Here is a 25,581-nt window from a genome sequence, read left to right as displayed (position 1 = left end):
ATCCGACAACCAGGGCGATCTTCCTATCCAGATAGATCCAGATGCTAGAATGCACGCGCAGTGAACTCTAACGTTACTCTCATCAGTTTCACTGGGAAGACTTCCGGTGTGTGTCATGGCGGCGGCATGGTAAAGCCTGTTTTAAGGGGAAAATAACCAACCCGTTCTGTCGTTACCCGACAGCGGTTTGGAATCGGTTTAAGTTCTTATTGGACAGGGACGTGCACTACATATTGGAATTGCAATAACTCATTCGCAGTTTCCGCTCGGCCATGGCGGCACATAAACCAGTGGAATGGGTCCAGGCCGTGATTAATAGATTCGATGAGCAGGTAAGCTGAACACTGGCCAGCTAGCTAACTTGGATGAAGCGTATTGCTTGCAATTGAAACAACTGACTTTTAAATCGTAAGACTCTTCAAGCACGCGAATCCCAGTTTGTCTTACATTTCATTTCAAACTACTGTCTTGAAACGATGAACGCTTGTTTGCAAACAATGCGACTAGATTCCTAGCAGTTAGCAGATTGGTAGTATAACCGTCTTGTCGTATTTACATTAGTATCATGCAAACATTTTAAATACTGCTGAAATGGGAGAATAAGCACCGTAACATACTTTGCTAGTTAGTCTAAACCGACAAGGGATGAAGTGCGTGATAATTTGAAGTGTCACTAACTGACTTCCTTTGCTGTGTACTAGCCAACTAGCTAACCAGACTCTGTCAACAATCGAGGCGTGACTCCGAATCATTTGGCTTGCAAGCTACAAGAACCTCATAATTCTGTTTGTTGTATTTGAAGCTTCAAAGTAAGCACGGATGTGCAAATTACGGGCACGAAAAGGGATATAAATATATTTGCCATAATAAGATGACCTCAACTGTAGCTATGCTGCTGTCTTTCAAACTTCACATATTTAAACCTTAAGAAAATGATGTAGCTAACATTTCGTGGTGTCATTCGATTTAGAACGCATCCAAATTTGTAGTAATAGTTTTACAATAATATTCACGGTTCCATCTCATGCAGTATTTCATTAGCCTGTGAACTAGACGAATCTGCGAGCTTATTTGCGAGTTGGTCTGGCGACAACAGGCTAATATTTCATGAAATACACTCCCAAATTCGATATTTTTACGTCTTTGGCCTTCATGAGTCCAGGCCTTTAATAGCATGCCACATGTTTTGTATCTTTTCTACCAACTGGAGACGTAGGCTATGTACTGATCTTTCTGTTTTGGGAGACCCTGCTCTTTTTCAGCATTAACTGATGAGCACACGGTTTCAAGTACTGACCATTCTGCAGTTTTGAGCTTTGTAGGTCAAACTGTTTAGGGAAGAGTATAAGAATGGGTTTGACAGCCTGTCAAAACCACAATTGAATCATTGATGCACTGTGACTGATCATGATAAAGAAAATGATCCTTGCTCAATGTCACTTAACTGCTGTTTTGGCACAAGTTTAATTAACATATTTTCAGAGAGTTTTTCTTAACCTGATTTGGGACATCATCTTCACTATTTGGCAAGTGACCAGAAAATAAAACATTGATGCAATAGCTCAAGTCCATTTGCACAAAAATCTCTCCCATTCCTACCCAAACTTTGTCAAAAGCTTCAATTCAACAGTGTTAATTTCTCCCACAAAACTACTTCTAATGCAAAACCTTGGCACCTGCTTCTGTTAAATAGTCCATTGTATCTCCTGTCTTTTGAAAGGAAATATCTGCACACTCTTAGCTGGGCATTGGCCATTAGTTTCAACCACCAAGTGGCAATTTTATCCAGGATAAGCAGCTTGGCTCAGATTGGAACATTACAGTTAAATGAAAGTGTACTTATGCACCTCTCATGTTAAGCTCATTTTGTTGGAAACCCACTAAAGGGGCGTGTATTGGTTTATGTCAATAGGGTGCAATTGGTGCCCAGAATTAGATTGTCTGTCTATGGATACTGTTAATTCCATCCTCAAATTCTCAGTAGTGTCAGGAAATGAAGCCTCTCTTGCTTCTGCTTACATTTTCACTTTTGTAGTAATTATTGTCATGCCAGACCTTTTCAGTGTAATCTTATTTTCTGACCTGTGTCTTTATGGTTGGGCTTTTGACTGCACAAGCTTCCTTGCCAATGTTCTAAATATAACATTTACATTTAGTCATTTAGCAGACACTCTTATCCAGAGCGACTTACAGTAATTACAGGGACATTCCCCCGAGGCAAGTAGGGTGAAGTGCCTTGCCCAAGGACACAACGTCAGTTGGCATGACCGGGAATCGAACTGGCAACCTTCGGATTACTAGTCCGATTCCCTCACCGCTCAGCCACCTGACTCCCAATATAAACAAATATTTATGGGATGGGTGGAAAGAGGGAAATATTTATGTTCCATTAATACTACTGTCTTAAGCACTGGTGTGTTTTCTAGTTTACACAAGCTAAGACTCCACAGTGCTGGCCAAGTTCACCGGGGCCCCTCTTACCCACGTCATCTAGCCTTACTGGCCCCATTGTGTGTGTGGGAGCCAAATGTATGTGGGATATTTGCTGCCTGGTGTACAGGTGCTTAGGGTTGTAGGGAGAGAGGGAATGGTTAGAGTACAGGACTTCTTTGTTCTCTAACTGCAGGAGGCCTGGTCCTCACTCCCCAGTCTGATAATGGTTGGGAGTCCAACAAGGTGTGGCATTGTCTCTCTGACTCTCAGGCACTTCGTATAGTGTGTTTTGTGTGGGATGTTGGGTTGGGCAATGGACTCAACACATCTTAAAGAGATGCAGACAAACTTGTATTTGCGTCAACTGCCAACTTAAAACTATTTAGCTTAATTGTACTCATTAATATACTCTTTCTGACTGGATTCTTGGCAAGATCCTAGTCTGAGCTGACTCAAATGTTCTTTCTGTCCCCCTTTTCTCCAGCTTCCCATCAAAACAGGGAACATCCAGAACACCCACACCAGAGTCAGCACAGAGCACAACAAGGAATGTCTGATCAACATTTCAAAGTACAAGTTCTCTCTTGTAATCAGTGGCCTCACCAACATTCTAAAAAATGTCAACAATATGGTAATATATATCTTATATATTTTGAGTTGTTACAATATACAGGCCTATTTTAAAACATGTGGACCAGTGTGCAGAAGTGTCATTTTTAATGAGTGTACTGCTTAAAGATAAGATGCTGTAGATGACTTTAGAAGACAGCTGATTTATATAGACTATACAATGCCTCTCTTATCACAAAAGGGCCTTATTTTGTGCTAGTTCACATGCCTCGTCTCTAATACACAAGGGTTGTGAGGATGAATAAATCTCTTCTTTTTCTTCGATCTTTCTCCAGAGGATATTTGGCGAGACGGCTGAGAAGAACCTGTACCTCTCTCAACTGATCATACTGGACACACTAGAGAAGTGCCTGGCAGGGGTGAGGACTGCCAACATATTTTGCTCTAGTAATAAAACCAAAAGAGAATGTGTTATTACAAATATGCACTCCTTCTGTACTATGTTAATGTGCTAGAGTGTCCTGTCAACTCAGTTAGATGCAGCCGGTCTTTTCCGTCATATTCCTACCTTCATATGTTAACTTCCATGTCCATACTATACCTACTCACTGCAACCTTTTGTCTGTAGAGAGGGTACCTTCCCATAAAACTGAGCTTAAAAACTCTAAACGCACTGTCCACAACTCACCAATCTCTTAAAAGTGCTAGAAAACAGAAGTCTGGTGATAGTCTTGTGACATAGACACAGACTTCTGGTAATGCACTTAAACCACCATCACTCACGCTCCCCCTCACTCCACTGAAACGCGCCTCGAAGACCCCTCGGTAAAAGATTACAATTGCAGGTGTTTCCTCTGCTTGAGTTAGTGCTTTCCAGCTTCCAGATCCTCCAATGGGGATCCTCTGGAGTTTCCTGTATTGGCTTTTCGTTAGAGCCTGCCATCAGATGGACGCCAGCTGCTCTCGTCCTGGATGTGGGCTTTCACCTAAATCTCTCCCCTTTCTTTGGTCCCCCCCCCCCACACACACACCTCACTGTTATTTTGTCTCAATTGTGAGGATTGATGTCATCCTCTTGAAATTGGATGCTGATATACGGTATTGAACTCAGAATGTGAATATTAGAATTTGCTCATGATAGAAATACGTGACTGGGGGTATAGAGAAGTGGCATTTTCAAACCACTTTAATGCCATCAATCTATAGCTGTACAGTATGTGGAAGGTGAGGCATTCTTGGACCAGAAGGATGCCCTGAAAGAGAGAAATCCTAAGGGCATCAGAGCTCACTGATGTTTTTATTTATTGACACCTTCTTACAGTGTTTAGTTTTACTTCCATATTATAACATGCGTATTTAATTACATGTGTTTCTCTCTTAATTCCTGTGTTTGTCTCCCCTGTTTCTCAACAGCAATCTAAGGACTGTCTGCGTCTGGACGAGGCCATGCTGGTAAAGCAACTCCTCCCAGAGATCTGCCACTTCATCCACACGTACCGTGAGGGCCACCAGCACGCCACAGAGCTGCGTAACTCCGCCTCTGGGGTGCTGTTCTCCCTGAGCTGCAACCACTTCAACGCTGTCTTCAGCCGCATTTCCACCAGGTAGCCAACTGTTAGCTTTTCAAGGAAGAAGAAGAAGAAAAAAAAGGGAGCAAGTCACTTTAATGTGTTCATGTGTCTTTGTTGTCATGGAAAGGTAGTCAGAACATAAGTACAGTTTACACAAATGCTTTTCGGCCATGCCTTCCTCCATTGCAGAGCTCATGTCAGCCTCATGCCAAAAAGCACCTTGTTATCTTTGTATCTCTCTGTCTGCTACATCCTTTTAATGTGACGTGGGGGAAATAATTGTGTCTATACCTTCTTTGCTTACAGGAAGCTACTTTCTAGAATACCTACTTATTTTTTACTCCTCCTTTTTATTCCTACGTCCCCACAGGAGTTGTTTCAGATTTTTAAACCCTAATCAAGCAGATACTGTCATTTTTAGGATTAGCGGTAACTGCTATTTCTAGAATTCATCCTGTCTCCCTCCTTTGATCCTAGACTTCAGGAGCTGACAGTTTGCTCAGAAGACACTGTGGATGTCCATGACATAGAGCTCATGCAGTACATCAATGTGGACTGCTCCAAGCTCAAAAGACTGCTCCAAGGTAGCTGCACCCTCACATAGCACTTACACAGCACATGCTCCTGATTTAAAGATGCATGTAAGGGGCTTGTTTAACAGTTAATTTAAACATTGTCCCAGTTTCCCAGACATGGATTAAGCCTAGTCCTAGACTCGAAACTTTTTCAATGGAGAACTTCATAGAATTCTCTTACTTTAGGCGAGGCTTAATCCATGTCTGGGAAGTTGGGCCTTAGTATTTATTTTGAAGAAATACTAAGGCCCGTAGTATTGGTAATTGTGCTGGTAGTATGCTTTAAAGACAACAAACACGTGTCTATTTTTTGTCTTGCTGTATTCCAGAAACTGTTCTAAAATTCAAAGCCCTCAAGAAACCTGCACAACTTGCCGTCATTAACAGTTTAGAAAAGGTAAAGGGAAGACCTACATCTGTGGTGTTATATTTTTACTGACGCCTGCTAGTGAGATATTTATTCACTTCGTTGATGTCAGTTGGACAGGGCTACTTGAAAGCTAACTTTAACCCTTTATTGAAGAAGTTTTCAAACCAGAATCAATTCATCTATTTTGGTTTTGATTTAGACAAATCATGACTGGCACCGCATTGTGCCTCCTATAAATTCCATGAAGTGTTTCTAAAACAATTCAGAATCTACAGAGTTCTTGCTCTTACATAAAACCTTACTTGGTCACGTGCTTTTAGACCTTCATGCTTCCATCTGTCCCTAAAAAGGAAGTCCCTTTTTAATGGTTATTATGTAACGTTGTTATTTGTTGTATTCAAACTGTGAGGTCTGTGTGTTCCTTCAGGCTTTCTGGAACTGGGTAGAGAACTACCCTGACGAGTTCACAAGACTCTATCAAAGACCACAGACAGACATGGCTGGTGAGTACCGGCCCATATATAATTTTGTATCTGTATTGTTAAACCACATTACATAGCAAAAAGTACTGCGTAAATGTGGTTTTACACTTTTCCGGAACATACTGCAGCTGACTGTATTGAGTAGCTGAAATTATTATTACTAACCCTACCCCCCCCCCCCCCCCCCACCCCGCTACAGACGCTGCAGAGAAGCTCTTTGACCTCGTTGACAGCTTTGCAGAAAGTGCCAAGAGGAAGGCGGCAGTGTGGCCCCTGCAGATCATCCTCCTCGTCCTCTGTCCCGAGATCACACAGACCATCTCCAGAGAGGTGGTGGAAGACAGCAAGGCCAATAAAGTGAGAGAATATATAGACATGGGCATTCAGAGACCACACGTCCTTGTTTTTATGAGTCCATCCCACCTCTTCAGTTAATACTCACTCACTCGCTTACTCACTCAATAAATGATACTCGACTCTCTATTCTCACTCAAACACACACACCCGCAAAAAAAAGTCCACTTGACTGTTGATATAAAATCAGTTATCTAGTCATGTTACATTTATTGTAATGCTGACTCTGACTGGTTCTGTTCCCTCCAACAGAAGCTGTTCATGGACAGCTTACGGAAGGCTCTAGCAGGTCAGGGTGGCAGCAAGCAACTCACGGAAAGTGCGGCCATCGCTTGTGTCAAACTCTGCAAGGCCTCCACTTACATCAACTGGGAGGATAATTCTGTCATCTTCCTCTTGGTTCAGTCCATCGTGGTGGACCTCAAGGTCAGAGCAGCACTCCAGCGCCCTCCAGGCAATGCAAGCACTCTCCTCAAGAGCTTTCCCTAGCGAGGTGTCTTTGTGTGTCTGTGCAAGTTTTATAGTGGGATGTTTTGTGGAACAATTAGCTAGAGATTGCAAGAATTCCTATGATTCCAGGAATCTGTGTTTGTGTCACCAATATCTTCAATATTGACTGCATCATGGGCACTGCACTAGTTAATCTAATTCTGTAAATGGTTTGAATGTAATGTGTGCCAATGGAAAATGGACAAGTATGCTATTTGTGTATATTTGTTGACTTTGACCATCTCCGTTATTTTCAAATACGCAATTTTCCTTGTATGTGCATTTAACATGACTTGGTGTTGTGTTGAGGTCACGTGTCTCCCCTGTCCCATCAGGCCTTGCTCTTCAACCCAGCAAAGCCTTTCTCACGGGGGGCGGGCAGCCAGAGCGCCGACGTGGACCTCATGATTGACTGCTTCGTATCCTGTTTCCGTATCAACCCCCACAACAACCAGCACTTTAAGGTAGACCTCTGCCTCCAACACTTAGCTCTATTGCCAGCAAATGCCACAAAGAAAATACACCCTGATGGCTGTTCCACATGTACCGTCTGTGTTTGCTGTGCACCAACTGGAACAAACCTTTTCACAGGTGTGTTTGGTGTCCTCCTCCCCCTCCACCTTTCACTTCGTCCTGGTCAACTCTCTGCACAGGATCATCACCAATGTAATTGTGCATTTACTTAGCTTTTAATAGACAGAAAAACGCTACATAAACATCAACTTTGTAATAATACCATAATGGAATTAATTTGTTCATGTCAGAACAGTACTTAATCTTCTTTTATCACATATAATTAAACCTCTTATTTTTCACCTGTTTTCTCATTTTCCCCTCAGTCCCACCTGGATTGGTGGCCGATGATAGACGCTGTGTACTGCTATTCTGGGGAACTGAGATGCATGTTTTCAGAGACTCTGAGCAGAGTGACACAAGGCCCCAACACACACGCACCGGTAAGACACACACACGCACCGTTAAGACACACACACACACACACACACTGGTAAGACACACACACAAACCCTGGTGCCTTCTTTTGAAAATTGCTAGCTCCTCTAAAAAGTAGCTTTCGGTCTCCCCCTGTGACAGAGTCTGACGTTTAAGGACAGGATGACCACCAGCCTTAAGTTCAAAGAGAAAGCCACAGAGCTGGACACACGCAGTTACAAGTGCCTCCTTCTCGCCCTGGTCAAGCTGATCCACGCCGACCCCAAACTGATGCTGCATGTGAGTCTGCTGGAATTGAAACATTGTGATCTTTTCCTTAGTACTGGATGGTTTCCCCATCCATCCCCAATTCCATTGCATGCTTTTGAAATCCTTTTTGGAATGATTCGATTTACCATCAACTGATAAAGCTTCATCAGGAATCTTAGAGTCCAGACCCATTTTTAGGAGTCCTGTTCTCTCATATGAGTGTTGGGCTGGAATAAGAAGGGATCAGAAATACAAACAGTGCTTGTTTGCACCTTTTCATGTCTACTCTGTCAACATCTCTAAAGCTGTTTATTCTCCAATGTTTAAATGCTCGGATTAACTACTTACAGATTAGTTTAAATCATACAAGGCTGTGCTAGTGCTGATGCTAAAGTCATATTTCATGTGTGAAAATGTACCCATTCCTTGGAAGGTGTTTCTAGTAAGGAATTCTTTTAGTTCTGTTTGACATTAATGGCTAGGATTACTGTGTTTGCATATGTATGTGTGCGTGTCTGCTGTAGAACCCAGGGAAGCAGGCTCAGGAGATCCAGAGCAGCTCTGTGGAGCTCATCACTGGCCTTGTGCAGCTGGTGCCCTTCGCCAACACGGCCCAGCTCTCCCAGGAGGCCATGGAGGTCAGACATCCACTCTTTCTTTCTACTCTTACTCATTCTGTCTTTTATATTCCTAGCCCTATGCTTAGTCAGTTTCTCCTGTTGGTGTTACTCATTTCTGTTGAGACAGGGACAAAATACTTGAAAGAGAAAGAAAAAAAACATGGTGCTCTCTACCTCTGTTTCTCATCACCTGTTTCTCATCCTTTCCTTTTTCTTGTTTTTCTCTTCTTCTGTCCCTCCTCTTTTGTTTCCTCAGGCTCTGCTAGTCCTCCACCAGCCAGAAACCATTGAGCTGTGGAACCCTGATGCCCCAATTGAAACCTTCTGGGACATCAGGTACAAGCACACAACTCTGCTTGTCTCGTTCATTTGGGAAGCTCCACCTTGTAAAAAAGCATTGAGAACACACTGAATGACATGTTTTAAGTCGGTGTTCAATGAACCTTAAAGACTTTGTCTCAAATGTATAAATGGCATTCATAAAATAATTAAACACGAGATGATATAATTGATGCAGCATTCTTAAGATACTGGCTTATGTAAAAACTTCTGACACTTGGCTTCTGGGCATCCTTGTAGCTCCCAGGTGCTCTCTACCATCTGCGATAAGCTGATTAGTCACCAGCTAGTCAACAGCACAGAGGTGTTGAAATGGCTGCGGGAGATCCTGATCTGCAGGAACAAATTCCTCCTCAAGAACAAGGTGGGTACTCCTAACCAAGTCTCGTTTTGGGTGGGACTTTTTTCACAATCAGGATGAGTTTTCTGTGCACGTCACTGTTCTGAGTTGTTTTCAGATTAATTGTTCCCAAAGGTGTTGGCACTGCCAATCAACTTGTTGGCAGGTGCAAAATGCTTGTCTCTATGTTTCAAAATTGTACATGTGTACATTGTACATTTGTACATGGGTATTATTTTGTTCAGGAGTGTGCCACCCATGGCAGTTGCATTCCTATCTGCCGGAGGGCCCAAACCAAGCTGGAGGTGTGCCTCTACCTGTTCCTCTGGAGCCCTGACGCAGAGGCAGTGCTGGTGGCAATGTCCTGCTTCCGTCACCTCTGTGAGGAGGCTGACATCCGCTGCTCTGCAGACGAAGTGCCCGTTCAGACCATCCTGCCCAACTATGCCACCTTCTGCGAGTTTGCCTCGGTCAGCAACATGATGGCGACCAGTAAGCTTTTCATTTTAAATTGATGCCTTTTCTTGTGTTTTGTAGGTGAAGTCCACATGATCCTGTGGTAAAGTGTTTTCCAAAAAGACACCTAGATTATAATTCCTAGTTCCTAATTCAACTCGGGTATCTCAGAAAAGACTATTGATTACGTGTACAGTCACTGTTATATTAAGTGTTGTATCCTGTGAAGGTTAATAGATACAAATATACACTAAAGTATAGATAAACACTGTACCTTTTAATGTGTTCTTTTTTAAGGCCGCTCCACCCTACAGAAGAGAGTGATGGCCTTGCTGAGGAGGATCGAACACCCCACCTCTGGGAACACTAAGGTACATATTCTAGCATGTTCTTGATACAGTACACACAGTTCAGTTACATCTCGATCTGGTGAATCAACGATTGTCGTTTACATTCTTAGTTTTGTTTGTTGAGTTCCAGTTGTGTTTCCATGTTCTATCCCCAGGCATGGGAGGACACGCATGCCAAATGGGAGCAGGCCACCAAGCAGATTCTTAACTTGCCGAAAAACAAAGTAGAGGATGGTCAGGTAAAAATGCTTTTAGGTTCCTTTGCCTACACTATAGACTTTATGTTCATCTTCATTTGACAACTTTACAGTTTGCATAGAAAGGATGTTTTTCTAGTCTTTTTTCATGCTGGTCTTGACCTTAAACCTACACAGACATGTTCTCCTTTTTTCAGACCAAGGTTACCGTTCTTCTACTTTTAAAGCTGGTCTTTTTTCTTTTTGTCTCGTCCTCTCACTCAGGAGTGGATCAACATGACCGGCTTCCTGTGTGCCCTGGGTGGGGTGTGTCTCCAGCAACACAACACCCCTGGTCCAGTCACCTACAGCCCTCCGATGGGCCCCATGACAGAGCGCAAACACTCCATGATCTCCGTGATGTCCTGCGAGGTGTCGGCAAACTCCGCCGCCTCTTCTTCCTCCTCCAATGAAACGCCTCTGAGCAGCTTCCTGGACCGCCTCCTGGCGCTGTTGGTGTGTGGGCACGAGCGGGTCGGCCTGCACGTGCGGACCAACGTCAAAGATCTGCTGGGTCTGGAGCTCAGCCCAGCGCTCTACCCCATGCTCTTCAACAAGCTCAAGAACAGCATCGGGAGGTTCTTTGACACGCAGGGCCTGGTGAGCGGCACTAGGGGGCGCCTGTCCATCCATCTTTAGTTTTTCTGTAGCATACAACCATACAACCTGTACAGCATTTTAGAGAACAGGCATAGTATTTATGTAGGTTAAATATGTAAACTCTGAAATCAGTCTAACTTGATTTGTCCTTGGCCTGCTTATTACATTTTAAACAGTGTTTTTAGATTAATGAGATTTTAGGATAAATTGAAGATTTCACTGCTTACAATGACCCTACAGTAGTATTCAAGTGAGACGGGTTTTTGCGCTCACAGGTCCCCATCAACGACACCAACACCCAGTTTGTGGAACAGACCATCGCCATCCTGAAGAACCTTCTGGACAGCCACACAGAGGGCAGCTCCGAACACCTGGGCCAGGCCAGCATAGAGACCATGATGCTCAATCTGGTCAGGTAGGAGCTCACACACACACACACGCCTGGGGTCTTAAAGCCAGTTATCCTATTGGTTGTACTGGACTGATTTGAGGGGTTGAATCTGAAATTAACTTGCGTGTTTGCTTTTCCCAGGTATGTGCGTATCCTCGGCAACATGGTGCACGCCATCCAGATAAAGACCAATCTGTGCCAGCTAGTGGAGGTGATGATGGAGAGACGAGACGACCTGTCCTTCTGCCAGGAGATGAAGTTCAGGTGAGACAGGTAGTGCCATGTACCAGACCGGAGGTGGACTAATCCAGCTCGACCCAGGTCCCAGGTATCTTGGACCTCTCAAGAGCCTCATCTACAGAATATGAAGAAGTTTAGGAAAATATGTCACATGATAAGATTTTAACCTTATTTTACTTGCAAATAATATTTTCCTGCCTGATTGTCAGTGCTATTTTGTAGGGCTGGGTGAAAAAAAAAAGATTTTTCAATGCACCGCGTTTCTCTCTTGAACGATTATAAATTGATGCAGAAAACTCAATAATCTGACTAAAAAATATATTTAGTCAGTTATCGTTTTATAATTGGATTGTACACCTTTGAATCGTAATTGAATCACAAGGTACCTTGTGATTCCCACCCCTACTGACAAGTTTTAGAATTGTATTTCACAAATTTGTCTAAATTTGCTCTATATGAGAACGCCCTACCTCCATCTGTTTTTTTCTTAATTTTGGGAACCACCAGATAGCCGGCATCTTGAGATCTAAGTGTCCTTGCGGGGCAATAGGGTGCAAGGAGACCGGAGAGGTACAGTGGTGCCAATCCATGCAGGATGCATGGATGACATCATATACATGACCAATGATGTGTTGGAGTTGTTAAACATTAGCAAGCGTTGTTGTGGATCTCCTCCCAGGAATAAGATGGTGGAGTACTTGACAGACTGGGTGATGGGAACTTCTAACCATGCTGCAGACGATGGGATCAAATGCCTAACCAGGTACGGGCTGGAACCTTTCACCTGTCGAGCAAAACCCATTTCTGTCATATCAGGAAATAGGATTCATGTCATTTGTTATGGAATAGATCAGGTTCATAACCCAAATATTAAAATAAAAAAAGACAAAGTTTGCTAATGAGCATGCACCGAGGTAGGGGTGTGTGGGGGTGTTGTGCGCATGTGTCTACGTGTTTCTATGTGTGTGTGTTTTGCAGGGACCTGGACCAGGCCAGTATGGAGGCGGTGGTGTCTTTGTTGGCAGGGCTGCCTCTCCAGCCAGAGGAGGGAGACGGTGTTGAACTGATGGAGGCCAAGTCCCAACTCTTCCTCAAGTCAGTACACCTTCTACCCTTCCTGTTCCTCGTCCACTTCCTTGATATGCATCAACTTTGCCTTGCTGTTGAAACATCTTGCCTAGGGCGGCGAAGGTGCTTGCGCCGGCCCTGCCCTATCATGTGGATGGATGCCAATGTTGATAACAGTAAACATACGAACACGCATGTCCAGGGTTTTTCCTGCATAGAGAACATTTTGGCGCGCGCCAAAGCCGTTTTCCCGAGCGCCAATGACAAATCCTGAGCGCCAAAGGCAAAAAAAAAGTCTGTGATTAAAAAAAATAAAATAAAAGCTGGGTTCATCACGCGTGCAATGCATGTCAGCGAATTGGTTCTCAATAGTATGTTTCAAGTACCATAAGCCGAACCCTCGTTCTGTTTTGATCAATAGTAATCGAGTTGATAAGCGTGTCTTCTTGTCTGATCAAGACGCAACTGTGAGGTGCGCGAATGGACAGAATGGCTGCGAGGGCCAGCCCGACGTGCACGAATACACCTGTACCAATGCTAATGAAATTTCCACTCAAAATGCTGACAAAAGTTTGATTTACGATTTCCAACGCAGCCTCCATTGGTATTCTTAACCTGGAATGATAATATATAGTGCAGTGTTTCCTCTATGGCTAAATTTCTGCCGCCACGGTATCAGAAATCAGGCTGTACAAAATTTTAGGCCGTCTATCAGCACCGATTGTTACGGTGCGTTTACACTGCAGCGACGCGATGCGAGCGACAACATGTTTTCCATTCATTTTCAATGGAGCCAGGCGAATCGCTTGCGTGGTGCATTGTGGGTAGCGACGCGACGCGATCGAGTTGAGATTTTCTCAACTTTATGCAAATGAGGAGCGATTTTCGCTAGCGATGGCCAATGGCAGTGTTTTCTTGTTTCTCGTAACGTAGCAACCATGGTAAACATTTCTAGCTTTCAGTTTTTAAGATGGAGGAGAAACGAATCGCCTGTGTGGCTGCATATCCAGTCCTGTACGATACGTCTCTGTATTTGTACAAAGACATTAATAAAAAGAATGAGGCCAGGCGCAGGTTTGCCGACGTTGTCGGTGCTCCTGGTGTTTTTTTTGTACTTTGTACTCTCGAACAAAGTTACGTTCCAGGGAGTTCCAGCCGGGCTACTACTATAAACCCGGCTGGAACTCCCTGGTCGTATCGACAGATTAGCAGAGACTTTGAGTACTATAATAAAACGTTTTTACACATGTCAACGTGTATGTCTAATAAACAGTTTTGTATTTTGTATACAAGTTGTATTTTGATCGATGTTGCGAGTACGTAAACCCAAGTCTGCACACTTGGCCATGACAACTACAACAGTGACTTTAGAGAACTACAATTCTACATTAATCTGTTTGATACGCCCCCGCGCGTGGTGAACTGTGGGAAGGCGAGCGATGGCAAGCGATTCGCGTCGCTGCAGTGTAAACGCACTGTGCGTTCACACTGCAGCGTTTTTTAACACAACATTTATGTAAGTACAAGATTTTACTAGTGCAAGATTACAGTAGAATACATGTTACGCCACCGGTCACTCAACCAGTCGTTTGAAGGCTGGGCTAGCGAGCTAGCAGTGGCACAGAACAGTCACGTAATGTGACGACTACATTTAAAAGTAGGCTATAAAAACACACTAGGAACAATGACGACATCGGCAACCATGCACCATGCATTATTAGTTTAATGTAATCTTTAAATTCAGGCTCGTCACATTAGTAACTTTGTTCTGAACAGAACTGGGTGTGCAGACACATACGAAAAGTTTCTCCTCCATCTTGAAATTGTGAAACCTAGAAATGTTTATCATGACCAAAGGTTGCTACGTTACAAGAAACAAGAAAACAATCCGATTGGCCAACGCTAGCGTTTTCACGCTCCTCATTTACATAAAGTTGAGAAAATCCAACTTGCAACGCTCCGCTCCGCTCCGCTCGCCTTCCCACAATGCCCTACGCGAGCGTCAACGCCTGGTTTCATTGAAAATGAATTGGAAGCCGACGCCACGCGCCGCCCGCTCCGCTGCAGTGTGAACGCACTGTTACAGTGCGTTCACACTGCAGCGTTTTTTAACGCTCTGCATCGCTTGCCTTCCCACAGTACACCACGCTCGGGGGCGTGTTAGACAAGTTAATACAGAGTTGTAGTTCTCTAAGGTCACTGTTGTAGTCATGGCCAAGCGTGCAGATTTGGGTTCATGTACTCACAATATCGATCAAAATACCACTTTTACACAACATTTATGTAAGTGCAAGATTTTACTAGTGCAAGATTACAGTAGAATACATGTTACGCCACCGGTCACTCAACCAGTCGTTTGTAGGCTGGGCTAGCGAGCTAGCAGTGGCACAGAACAGTCACGTAATGTGACGACTACATTTAAAAGTAGGCTATAAAAACACACTAGGAACAATGACGATATCGGCAACCATGCACCATGCATTATTAGTTTAATGTAATCTTTAAATTCAGGCTCGTCACATTCGTAACTTTGTTCTGAACAGAACTGGGTGTGCAGACACATACGAAAAGTTTCTCCTCCATCTTGAAATTGTCAAACCTAGAAATGTTTACCATGACGAACAGTTGCTACGTTACAAGAAACAAGAAACCAATCCGATTGGCCAACGCTAGCGTTTTCACGCTCCTCATTTACATAAAGTTGAGAAAATCCAACTTGCAACGCTCCGCTCCGCTCCGCTCGCCTTCCCACAATGCCCTACGCGAGCGTCAACGCCTGGTTTCATTGAAAATGAATTGGAAGCCGACGCCGCGCGCCGCCCGCTCCGCTGCAGTGTGAACGCACTGTTACAGTGCGTTCACACTGCAGCGTTTTTTAACGCTCTGCATCGCTTGCCTTCCCACAGTACACCACGCTCGGGGGCGTGTTAGACAAGTTAATACAGAGTTGTAGTTCTCTAAGGTCACTGTTGTAGTCATGGCCAAGCGTGCAGATTTGGGTTAATGTACTCACAATATCGATCAAAATACCACTTTTACACAACATTTATGTAAGTGCAAGATTTTACTAGTGCAAGATTACAGTAGAATACATGTTACGCCACCGGTCACTCAACCAGTCGTTTGTAGGCTGGGCTAGCGAGCTAGCAGTGGCACAGAACAGTCACGTAATGTGACGACTACATTTAAAAGTAGGCTATAAAAACACACTAGGAACAATGACGACATCGGCAACCATGCACCATGCATTATTAGTTTAATGTAATCTTTAAATTCAGACTCGTCACATTAGTAACTTTGTTCCGAACAGAACTGGGTGTGCAGACACATACGAAAAGTTTCTCCTCCATCTTGAAATTGTCAAACCTAGAAATGTTTACCATGACGAACAGTTGCTACGTTACAAGAAACAAGAAACCAATCCGATTGGCCAACGCTAGCGTTTTCACGCTCCTCATTTACATAAAGTTGAGAAAATCCAACTTGCAACGCTCCGCTCCGCTCCGCTCGCCTTCCCACAATGCCCTACGCGAGCGTCAACGCCTGGTTTCATTGAAAATGAATTGGAAGCCGACGCCGCGCGCCGCCCGCTCCGCTGCAGTGTGAACGCACTGTTAGAGTGCATGTCGGAGAATAGCACGGACACGCGCTTCACACCGCAGTTGAGATTGCGTGTGTGCGTCCTTGAGAACTATAAGTCGTATAACTTATGTTGTCAGTTCATTTAAGTCTGTTATTGTATAAGTTTATAGTTCTTGCAACTTTAAATTAAGTTAACTGGTGATTTTCGTTGTTTGTATTCTTCCACTGCTACCTAAATTGCACGTCTGTTGTTAGGTGCATTATTATGCTGAAGTAGTTTTAATTAATAAAAAGTGGGTTTATTGTTATTATTTGCTACAGAATGCTTAGCCTATCAAGATCAAATGAAGCAGGCAGTGTACATGCTTCAGAGTGGCCTACCTTTGGCTAGGCTACTGACCATTTACAATAAGTTGTTACGTCAATTATTAATTGGCAGCATTTATGCCATTTAGAACATACTTTATGAGTGTAAGGTGTCTTTAAGTAGCCTAACTTCATTGCTTTAGGGGAAATAGGACGAAAATATGTGCAATATTACATTAGCTATTAGATTAGATTTATTTCAATGTATTTATTCACCTTTGAATAAATACATTGATTAGAAAAAAGAAGAAAAGAACATATGTTATTTTTTTCTTCTTTCTAATCAATGTATTTTCAATGCACCGCGTTTCTCTCTTGAACGATTATAAATTGATGCAGAAAACTCAATAATCCGACTTTTAAAAATATATTTAGTCAGTTATCGTTTTATAATTGGATTGTACACCTTTGAATCGTAATTGAATCACCTGGGTCGAGCTGGATTAGTCCACCTCCGGTCTGGTACATGGCACTACCTGTCTCACCTGAACTTCATCTCCTGACACCTTACACTCATAAAGTATGTTCTAAATGGCATATATATATATATTTTTTTTGGGAGCACCGAAGACCCATTTTGACCCAGGAAAAACCCTGATGTCCTGTCACATCCAGGTACTTCACATTGTTTATGAACCTGCTGAACGACTGCAGCGAGGTTGAGGACGAGGGCCAGCCCGTGGGTGGCAGGAAGAGGGGCATGTCGCGGCGTCTGGCTTCCCTGCGCCACTGCACGGTGCTCGCCATGTCCAACCTGCTTAACGCCAACGTGGACAGCGGCCTCATGCATTCCATAGGTGGGCAGCTGCACGAGTATTCAATGTCGAACCACTTGGGCTTTTGTGTTTCACAACAGCTATGGAGGCAAAGCCCCATGTTGAAGGCTTATTAAATATGGTTCCCCGCCACCTTCTGACACACACACACATTCCTCCTCTTGCTCCCTCTATCTCTCTTAGGTCTGGGCTACCATAAGGATCTGCAGACACGGGCCACCTTCATGGAGGTGCTTACCAAGATCCTGCAGCAGGGGACGGAGTTTGACACTCTGGCCGAGACGGTGCTGGCTGACCGCTTCGAGAGGCTGGTGGAGCTGGTCACCATGATGGGTGACCAGGGCGAGCTGCCCATCGCCATGGCACTGGCCAACGTGGTGCCGGGTTCCCAGTGGGTACGTACACCGCCACACCCCAGCGATCTGTCCTGCACGTCGGCCGTGCCTCCAACACCATGGCACCGTGTTGTTTGCTCATGTGTTTTTTTCATGTCGTCTAGGACGAGCTGGCGCGCGTGCTGGTGACGCTGTTTGACTCGCGTCACCTGCTCTACCAGCTGCTGTGGAACATGTTCTCCAAGGAGGTGGAGCTGGCGGACTCCATGCAGACGCTCTTCAGAGGCAACAGCCTGGCCAGTAAAATAATGACCTTCTGTTTCAAGGTAAAGTAACCACAACAACCTATTGGATACATCTAGTCACTGACGTTTGTCTTATTCATATCTAAATACAAGAAGTACTGTAGAGCCTGTGGTTGCTTTTGTATTTATTTGTATGTTTTCGTAGATATCCATATGTAGCTACATTGTGAACCAAGACCAAAAACTTTGTGAACAATAAAGACCAAAAAGTTTGTTTGATGAACAATCCAATACAAAAGCATTACAAAATAGATTATCATTAAAACCTGCAGAAGACAGTGGAAATGTATTCAGGAGTGTTCCAACGAGCCTAACTAGCACATCTCCTGGGCCAGAATGTGTTTTCATTGCTGTTATGCATAGGATGGAGACTCTTTTACACTCATTATTGCCATCTTAGCTGGATGTCGATGCACCTGTGAGTAACTTGTGATTCATTTGTTCCTACTCTGTCAGGTGTATGGTGCTGTATACCTACAGAAGCTTCTAGAGCCTCTGCTTCGAGGGGTCATCACCACCCCAGAAAACATCAGCTTTGAAGTAGACCCCACCAGGTAGGGTGCCATCCCCCCCAAACCAGTAGTACTGAGCGCTCTCATGTTACATAGGACACAGTTTTATAACACACATTCCCCCCCTCTCACTCCCTCCCTTTTCCGTCTCCAGACTAGATCAAGGGGAGAACCTGGAGGAGAACCAGAGGAACTTGCTCCAGATCACAGAACGCTTCTTCCTGGCCATCATCAACTCATCCAGCGAGTTTCCCCCTCAGCTACGGAGTGTGTGCCACTGTCTGTACCAGGTACGTACCAGACTGACGCCACAGCACACTGCTCTGGCCACACCACCCCTCACGCAGCCCACAGCCTTAGTGTGTGTGTCCTTCCCTGTGTGTCTGTGTGAGTAAGCGCATGTTTGTGTTTATGCCTTACCGCTTTTAAAAACTTTTTTGCCCTCATGTGGCTAAATGTCCAATGGGACTGATGCCACTTCACTCACTGCTGTTACTTACTCCAGTAAACATACACACGCACACCAGAGTTTACACTAGACTTCTTTTTTGATTGCCATTATGGACATTAATATTCCTAAATTCATATGTAGAACAACTACCAGACATATGTTTTAAATAGCCATATAATGGCCTACATTTACCAGTAATAAAACAAACACTATTGTCCAACAAATGTATTTTATTAAAAGTTGTCTGCAGAATGCCTCTGTGCAACCTTTTCCACAAACTTTACAAACCAAACATATTGGCTACAACAGTCCGTGTATCATTCCTTCTTTCAATATTCTAAATCGGCTTGGTTTCGATTCTCAATTGAATAATGGAAGAATAAATGATACATGGATTTTTATCGCCGAGGAATGTCTGGTTTGACATTTCGAAGTTGCGCTAAAATACAGAGCAGAGTGGCCCGCTATAGGCTTTTGATCTTGCGTAATGTTTTGTCACAAGACCAAACTCATATTCATTTCTCATTGTCGTAACAGCGGAGGCAAAACCAAACTTTTACATGAAGTATGTTTAAGTTGTTTTGGCAATATATTTTATAGGTCACACAATATTAGACTATTTATGTTTCTAGTACTTAATTTATTTGGTATTATCTCCTACCGGACATTTGGGCGTTTGATATTTTCATCTACCGGTCAACTACATGTGATTCCGATTAGCTGGCCAATGCAGACTAATAACTTTTGACACACAAACACACTCCAACAATCTTCTGTGAAAAAGGCGTCCCTGTTGATGTCGTCTTCAAATGTTCTTTTTGGGGAGTGCTTGTGGCCTAGATATACTGACTTTCACAGGCTAGTGAAAATAACCTAATGTCATCTTCCTCCTCTCACCTGTGTGAGTCTCACATTGAAAGCACACCCTTGTGGAAGTCTAGCCATTCACCACACACACACACACACACACACACACACACACACACACACACACACACAGACACATTTTTCCAGACTGTTACATTTGCATGCTTAGTGAAAAGACTCAGTCCACCACCCCCGCTGCTCTGCACTGCTCTTACAAAGAGCACGTTCTCTCTCTAACTGAAGTCACACTCTGGGCTCTGTCTGCAAGATAAACACAGAGTGTGGACATGGTACATCAGTGTGTCATGTCAAATTGTAATGCATGGTATACTCACACACAAGGTAGACGAGCCTAAAAAAAGTTGATATTCTACTGACTTTAAAAACCTATACTCTGAAGCCAGGTTAAGACCTTTACTCTGGGCAGATGCACAGATCAACTCATACTGATAACTGTATCAAACACTGTATATGATCCTAATGCATATTAACACACTCTGCTTAAGTCAAGTGCACAGATGGACACAGACTGACAGTGCAGTAAGGTGCTTTTGCCTGGTGTCCTTGTCACCACGCGTGTGCACGCCATGCTGTGCAGTGGATACGGCTATGCTGTCATATGCCCTTTATGTCGTTGTGTGTGTAGCTGGCACTGTGACCATGTTTATGCTAATCTCTGTCCTGTAGGCTACTTGCCACTCTCTACTGACTAAAGCCACAGTAAAAGAGAAAAAGGAAAACAAAAAAGCAGTAAGTTCAGAGCACCTTTTTCCCCCTCAGACACTTTTTTTATTTTATTTATCTAAAGCAAAAAAAAACAAAAAAAAAAACGTTTCTTTTTTTTTTTTTGAAGTAAACTATTCATTTGGTTTTTCATTATTTGAATGGTTTAATTTGGTGCTGACTTTTTAATTTGCCCAAAACGTTTTCCCCCACATCAAGTCTGTGTATCGATATTTTCTTGATATCATCGTACTAATATCAATGCCAAGTTGCTTCCATTTTCTATTAACAAAGAAGAAACCAGTGGCTCTCTGTTGCGGTCTCTGTCTCTCTAGTTGTCTTGTATGCACCCCAGGAGTGAATTTGTTACCAACGTTTGATCCACGTCTGAATGATTCTGTGCTCCCCTTCAGTTTTTGAACACAAGGAAAACACTTTGGCAACCAAATGACATTAAATAGACTTGAAGTGGGGAAATCAGACACAGTCATAGCGATGTGGATAAAATGCCCTGGTGTCTTCTAAAGGGAACTGGTATTGTTGTGGGAGCATGGTGGTTAGGGAGGAAATACATACTGAAAAGAGGTTGAACTTTCTGGGTGTTTTTTTTTGCAGTGGGCATCAGTAGCCAACAGATGACTCCCAGGTGGGGCCAGTTTGCAATGGTGCACTTGAGCAACTTGTCTCACCTGCATTGCTACAATGCATCATGTGCTAAACTAAAGGGACAGGAACATATAAACGTATAAGATTATTGACTGTTTTAGGGTTATTAACTATTTCTAGTTTGTTGCCTGTGCTGCTGGTGCCTGCTGCAAGGTCCCCAGGGGGTCCCTCGCTGTGTCTCACTCACTCACACACACAACTTTTTCTGTCATGACCATTAACAGCTTGCTCATAAATTGATTTCTTTTTTCTGCCCTCAGGTCTTGCATTTTATTAACTATAGGTCTATCACTGCTCTCTGCTAGCGACGCTCTCAGACACAGACAGCAGTACAGACACTTGAGCATATTCACCCTGTTATATCCTGTGGTAGTGTTATCGTATAACACATCACCGTGTATATGACAGCGACTAGCTACGTACAGTATTTGCACAATTTACACAAGGTAAAAGTAATTGGATCATTTTATCCGTTGTATCATTATTTTTATTGAAGGTAATAAAACGGATTAGGCTGTCATGGCATATTCTGGTTTCTACTTGAGAAGTAGGGAGTTCCCCACAATAATATTTTAAGATGACTGAACTGACAGAGGCTTCTGTATAATCCCACTTATACAGATTATACATCTAACTCCTTTACTTGGCTATGTTGATCTTTTGGTTTTCTCTTAGCCTTCAAGGGGTGCATGTTTGAACCGTTTTTGAGGTCATGGGGATTAGACATGCTGTGGCCATATTCCTCACGCTGAATAGGCTTGATGGATTGCAAATTCCGTCACACCACTGGTTTTGAAGTTATACTGAACATGACTGTGTTTGTGTGTATAAAGGGGTGTATGACCTTGTGTAACTCAAGCATGTTAGTGGTAGCTTGGTTGCTGAACCAGTTTTGTGGACTGAATTTGCTATTTGTGGTATGTGTCTATACACACAAACAAACTCCTTTTCCTATTTAACATTAGCTCTGTACGTGTATAGATGGTAGCCATGTTGGTTCATTTTGCTGCAAACCTCTCCAAGTCATGGCTTCACATTTCACCGTATTTGTTCTTGACCGTTTGCTGTCATGATTTGTGGGCGGGGGCATTCTATCATGCCCCCCCTACTCTCTTCTTCCCTTCTGGCATCCTGTACATTTTCTTAAATCCTCACTTTCCAGTTTGAGGACGTATTGTCTATTCTCTGTTAATGTCGGTCTGCCTTTCTCTCTTGCGCACTCTCTCATGCGCTCTCTCTCTCTGGCTGTTCTCACATTCAGTCGTTGTTGTGCTCTTGCTGGCTTAAACAAAAGGCTTTGGTAAGAGATCTGGCCCCTCATGTTTGTTTTTGAGCCCAACCAAAATGACTGACACACTCTCCTCCCGCCTTCTCCCACCCCCCACACACCAAAAAAACACTCCAGGTGGTTAGCCAGCGCTTCCCCCAGAACAGCATTGGTGCAGTAGGCAGTGCCATGTTCCTGCGTTTCATCAACCCCGCCATTGTGTCACCCTACGAGGCGGGCATCCTGGACAAGAAGCCCTTGCCCAGGATAGAGAGAGGCCTCAAGCTCATGTCTAAGGTACACAGGTTTGAGTTGCATGGTAACTATTTTATGCAGAGAACGTATGTGGGAGTAGGTTAACTTTTGCTGTGATTTTGGTTGTGTATTTAATTGTATTGTATTTATAGATTGTTAAACTACATCCTTCCATTCACAATCATTTCCATTAACATGTAGTCATCTAGCAGACGCTCTTAACCAGAGCGACTTACAGTAAGTACAGGGACATTCTCCCCGAGGCAAGTAGGGTGAAGTACCTTGCCCAAGGACACAACGTCATTTGGCACGGCCAGGAATCGAACCGGGAGCCTTCTGATTAATAGCCCGATTCCCTAACCGTTCAGCCATCTGACCCCCTGATCCCCTCATCATTTGAGTTTATTTGACTTCAGTGTTTCTATGCATGACACTACAGACATCCCAATGTATGTTTCATTATGTTTTAAAGCTTGCTCTCTGTCTCTCTTCCAGATTCTGCAGAGTATTGCCAACCACGTCCTATTCACCAAGGAAGAGCACATGAGGCCTTTTAATGACTTTGTGAAAAGCAACTTTGATGCAGCTAGTCGGTAAACCATCAATGTTTTTGTTTTTAGCAAAGACATTTAAGTTGTGGCTTGATAATCATTCATTAGGAAAAAAAGCTTGTTGAAAGCATAGACCTTACCATTCTTCATACACCTGGGATGTGCTGTTGAAAATGTACTTCAAATTAGCATTGAAATTATTGCTGATAATTGCCTTAGTTTTATAATGTGTTCTGACAGGGCTTATGGAATTTCAGTTTATGAATTGAGCAGGTGGTTTCAATCTAGAATAGAAACAAGCCATGTTGTCAATCTTGAACATTTCCACTTTTCATCCATATTCTCATAAAGGTTTTTTTTGGACATCGCATCTGATTCTCCACCAAGTGACTCAGTAAACCACAGCCTGTCTTTTATCAGTGATGGCAATGTACTGGCCTTACACCGTCTACTGTGGAATAATCAGGAGAGGATAGGCCAGTATCTATCCAGCAACAGGTCAGTACAAGTCAATAAGCACATGTAAGTATACATGTGTGCACACATGAATGACTTTCACTAATATCTGCCAAATCACGAGCCACTAAGCTATTAAAAGAATTTCCCATCATCTCAACACGTCCGCATCTTATTGGCGTTTCCTTGTATTTGTCTCAGCTGGCAAAATACTTACAAAATGAAACGTTTTTTTACTATTCTTAACATATTGTAATTACCATGAGGCTATCGTCAGGCCTAACTTACTTAAGAACTATAACAATATTTTATGTTTTTGGAAGAATGTTAGTGTGGATTGTAAACTGATTTAATGAGTCAAATATGAGTTTTGTACTTTTTGTCTCTCTCTTGCCCTCACAACTGTAGACTAGATAAGTGTGGACCTGGTTTTAATAAATTATATCTGAAAGTGACACACAGTGGCAGATCAAATCATATTGTCTGAAAAATAATATACTCATGTAACGTTGTTAAATTACATTTCAAAAATGAAAATTGTGTTCATGGAAACAAACTATTTTAAATAGGGAAGCTACCTAGCCATATATCTTCATGGTTGTTTTGTTAGCTTTTTTGATTGTCTCTTCACTTTTCCTTACAGAGACCACAAGGCTGTAGGCAGGCGGCCTTTTGACAAAATGGCCACCCTCCTTGCTTACCTGGGTCCCCCTGAGCACAAGCCGGTAGATGACACTCATTGGTCTAGCCTTAACCTCACCAGCTCCAAGTTTGAGGAGTTCATGACAAGGTTAGTATTTGTTATACCCTTAACACCATGATGTGGACTGTTGGTAAAAATCCTATCTGTTGGTGCGTGTGTAGATTATTAAAAGTGCTTGATATCGTGGCTCATTTTCCTAGGCACCAGGTGCATGAGAAAGAGGAGTTCAAGGCCTTGAAGACCCTTAACATCTTCTACCAAGCTGGCACTTCCAAGACTGGAAACCCTGTCTTCTACTACGTTGCTCGCAGGTAAAACCTGACAAAGGTTTTTACTTTCTATTGAATTATTGTGTTTCTGTAGGACCCAATTGATGGGACAACTTGCTGCTAACTCTATGATACTGAAATGGATGTTGATCTTTTGTATTTTTAAACAATAATAAAGTTGCTGCAAGATAAAAGTTTTCAACTGTTCACTTTAGCTTCACACATTTTGGGAGTGCAGGACATCCTTTTTTTTTCTATTCATGAAAGAGTTATGCAAATAATATTTGCATAAAAAATTATTTAACATAAAATGAGAAGATATTCAAACCAAAGTCTTCATAGGGCTTAAGGGTACTGTCCCTTTTTTCCTTCATTAGGTTGAGAGAGCTTTCCCCTCAAAAGCATGTATGTGAGGTAGATAAAGGTCAATATTTAGAGGTAAATTTTTGCAAGCCTTTTCACATCCTCTTTTTAGGGGTAGTGGCTTTATGCAGAGCAGTTTTATAAATAGATATTGCTTAAAAGACTTGAGCTACCACAGGCAAAATAATACTTACAAAAAACACGAATCAACATGTCTAAAACTTGTGTTATCACTGAAGATATGAAGAGGTTTAATATAAATATCCCCCCTCACCCATGGCAACTTATCAAAGTCTCTTAGTTCAAGTGTCTTCTCTCTTTTTATTTTAATGGTCTAGGCTGTAAAGATTAGAAGGAATTGTCGACATTGACCCTAAATTTCCATTAGTGCATAACAAGTAGTTGTGTGTGTTTGTATCTATGAAAGCAGAGGCCAAGGAAATGGCCTAT

General features: G+C 43.0%; 1 protein-coding gene across 5 annotated transcripts in view; it reads left to right on the top strand.

Moving 5' to 3' along the window:
* Window positions 1–83: 83 nt before the first annotated feature.
* The window catches only part of LOC134028604 (neurofibromin), a 57,279-nt gene continuing 31,781 nt past the window's right edge, over window positions 84–25,581 (top strand). For 3 of the 5 annotated variants that reach the window (XR_009931559.1, XM_062472231.1, XM_062472229.1), the window contains exons 1-35: window positions 84–332; window positions 2,918–3,064; window positions 3,339–3,422; window positions 4,417–4,607; window positions 5,052–5,158; window positions 5,479–5,546; window positions 5,947–6,022; window positions 6,201–6,358; window positions 6,608–6,781; window positions 7,180–7,308; window positions 7,436–7,510; window positions 7,684–7,800; window positions 7,937–8,074; window positions 8,569–8,682; window positions 8,921–9,000; window positions 9,244–9,367; window positions 9,589–9,835; window positions 10,097–10,170; window positions 10,305–10,388; window positions 10,611–10,985; window positions 11,261–11,400; window positions 11,518–11,640; window positions 12,296–12,379; window positions 12,595–12,711; window positions 17,248–17,429; window positions 17,592–17,803; window positions 17,908–18,069; window positions 18,505–18,602; window positions 18,715–18,850; window positions 20,566–20,628; window positions 22,673–22,831; window positions 23,285–23,382; window positions 23,692–23,838; window positions 24,440–24,586; window positions 24,700–24,810. Coding sequence is in view for 4 of the 5 variants with exons in the window: in XM_062472231.1 (XP_062328215.1) it covers window positions 273–332; window positions 2,918–3,064; window positions 3,339–3,422; window positions 4,417–4,607; window positions 5,052–5,158; window positions 5,479–5,546; window positions 5,947–6,022; window positions 6,201–6,358; window positions 6,608–6,781; window positions 7,180–7,308; window positions 7,436–7,510; window positions 7,684–7,800; window positions 7,937–8,074; window positions 8,569–8,682; window positions 8,921–9,000; window positions 9,244–9,367; window positions 9,589–9,835; window positions 10,097–10,170; window positions 10,305–10,388; window positions 10,611–10,985; window positions 11,261–11,400; window positions 11,518–11,640; window positions 12,296–12,379; window positions 12,595–12,711; window positions 17,248–17,429; window positions 17,592–17,803; window positions 17,908–18,069; window positions 18,505–18,602; window positions 18,715–18,850; window positions 20,566–20,628; window positions 22,673–22,831; window positions 23,285–23,382; window positions 23,692–23,838; window positions 24,440–24,586; window positions 24,700–24,810 (4,601 nt within the window). In the remaining variant the exon portion in view is untranslated. The remainder of the gene's footprint in view (window positions 333–2,917; window positions 3,065–3,338; window positions 3,423–4,416; window positions 4,608–5,051; window positions 5,159–5,478; window positions 5,547–5,946; window positions 6,023–6,200; window positions 6,359–6,607; window positions 6,782–7,179; window positions 7,309–7,435; window positions 7,511–7,683; window positions 7,801–7,936; window positions 8,075–8,568; window positions 8,683–8,920; window positions 9,001–9,243; window positions 9,368–9,588; window positions 9,836–10,096; window positions 10,171–10,304; window positions 10,389–10,610; window positions 10,986–11,260; window positions 11,401–11,517; window positions 11,641–12,295; window positions 12,380–12,594; window positions 12,712–17,247; window positions 17,430–17,591; window positions 17,804–17,907; window positions 18,070–18,504; window positions 18,603–18,714; window positions 18,851–20,565; window positions 20,629–22,672; window positions 22,832–23,284; window positions 23,383–23,691; window positions 23,839–24,439; window positions 24,587–24,699; window positions 24,811–25,581) is intronic. The other 2 variants (XM_062472232.1, XM_062472230.1) reach the window with 1 other exon arrangement.

This window comes from Osmerus eperlanus, chromosome 11, assembly GCF_963692335.1.
Source record: "Osmerus eperlanus chromosome 11, fOsmEpe2.1, whole genome shotgun sequence".
Lineage (NCBI taxonomy): Eukaryota > Metazoa > Chordata > Actinopteri > Osmeriformes > Osmeridae > Osmerus > Osmerus eperlanus.
The sequence above is the reverse complement of the archived record's forward strand: the minus strand, read 5'-3'. Positions and strand labels throughout refer to the sequence as shown.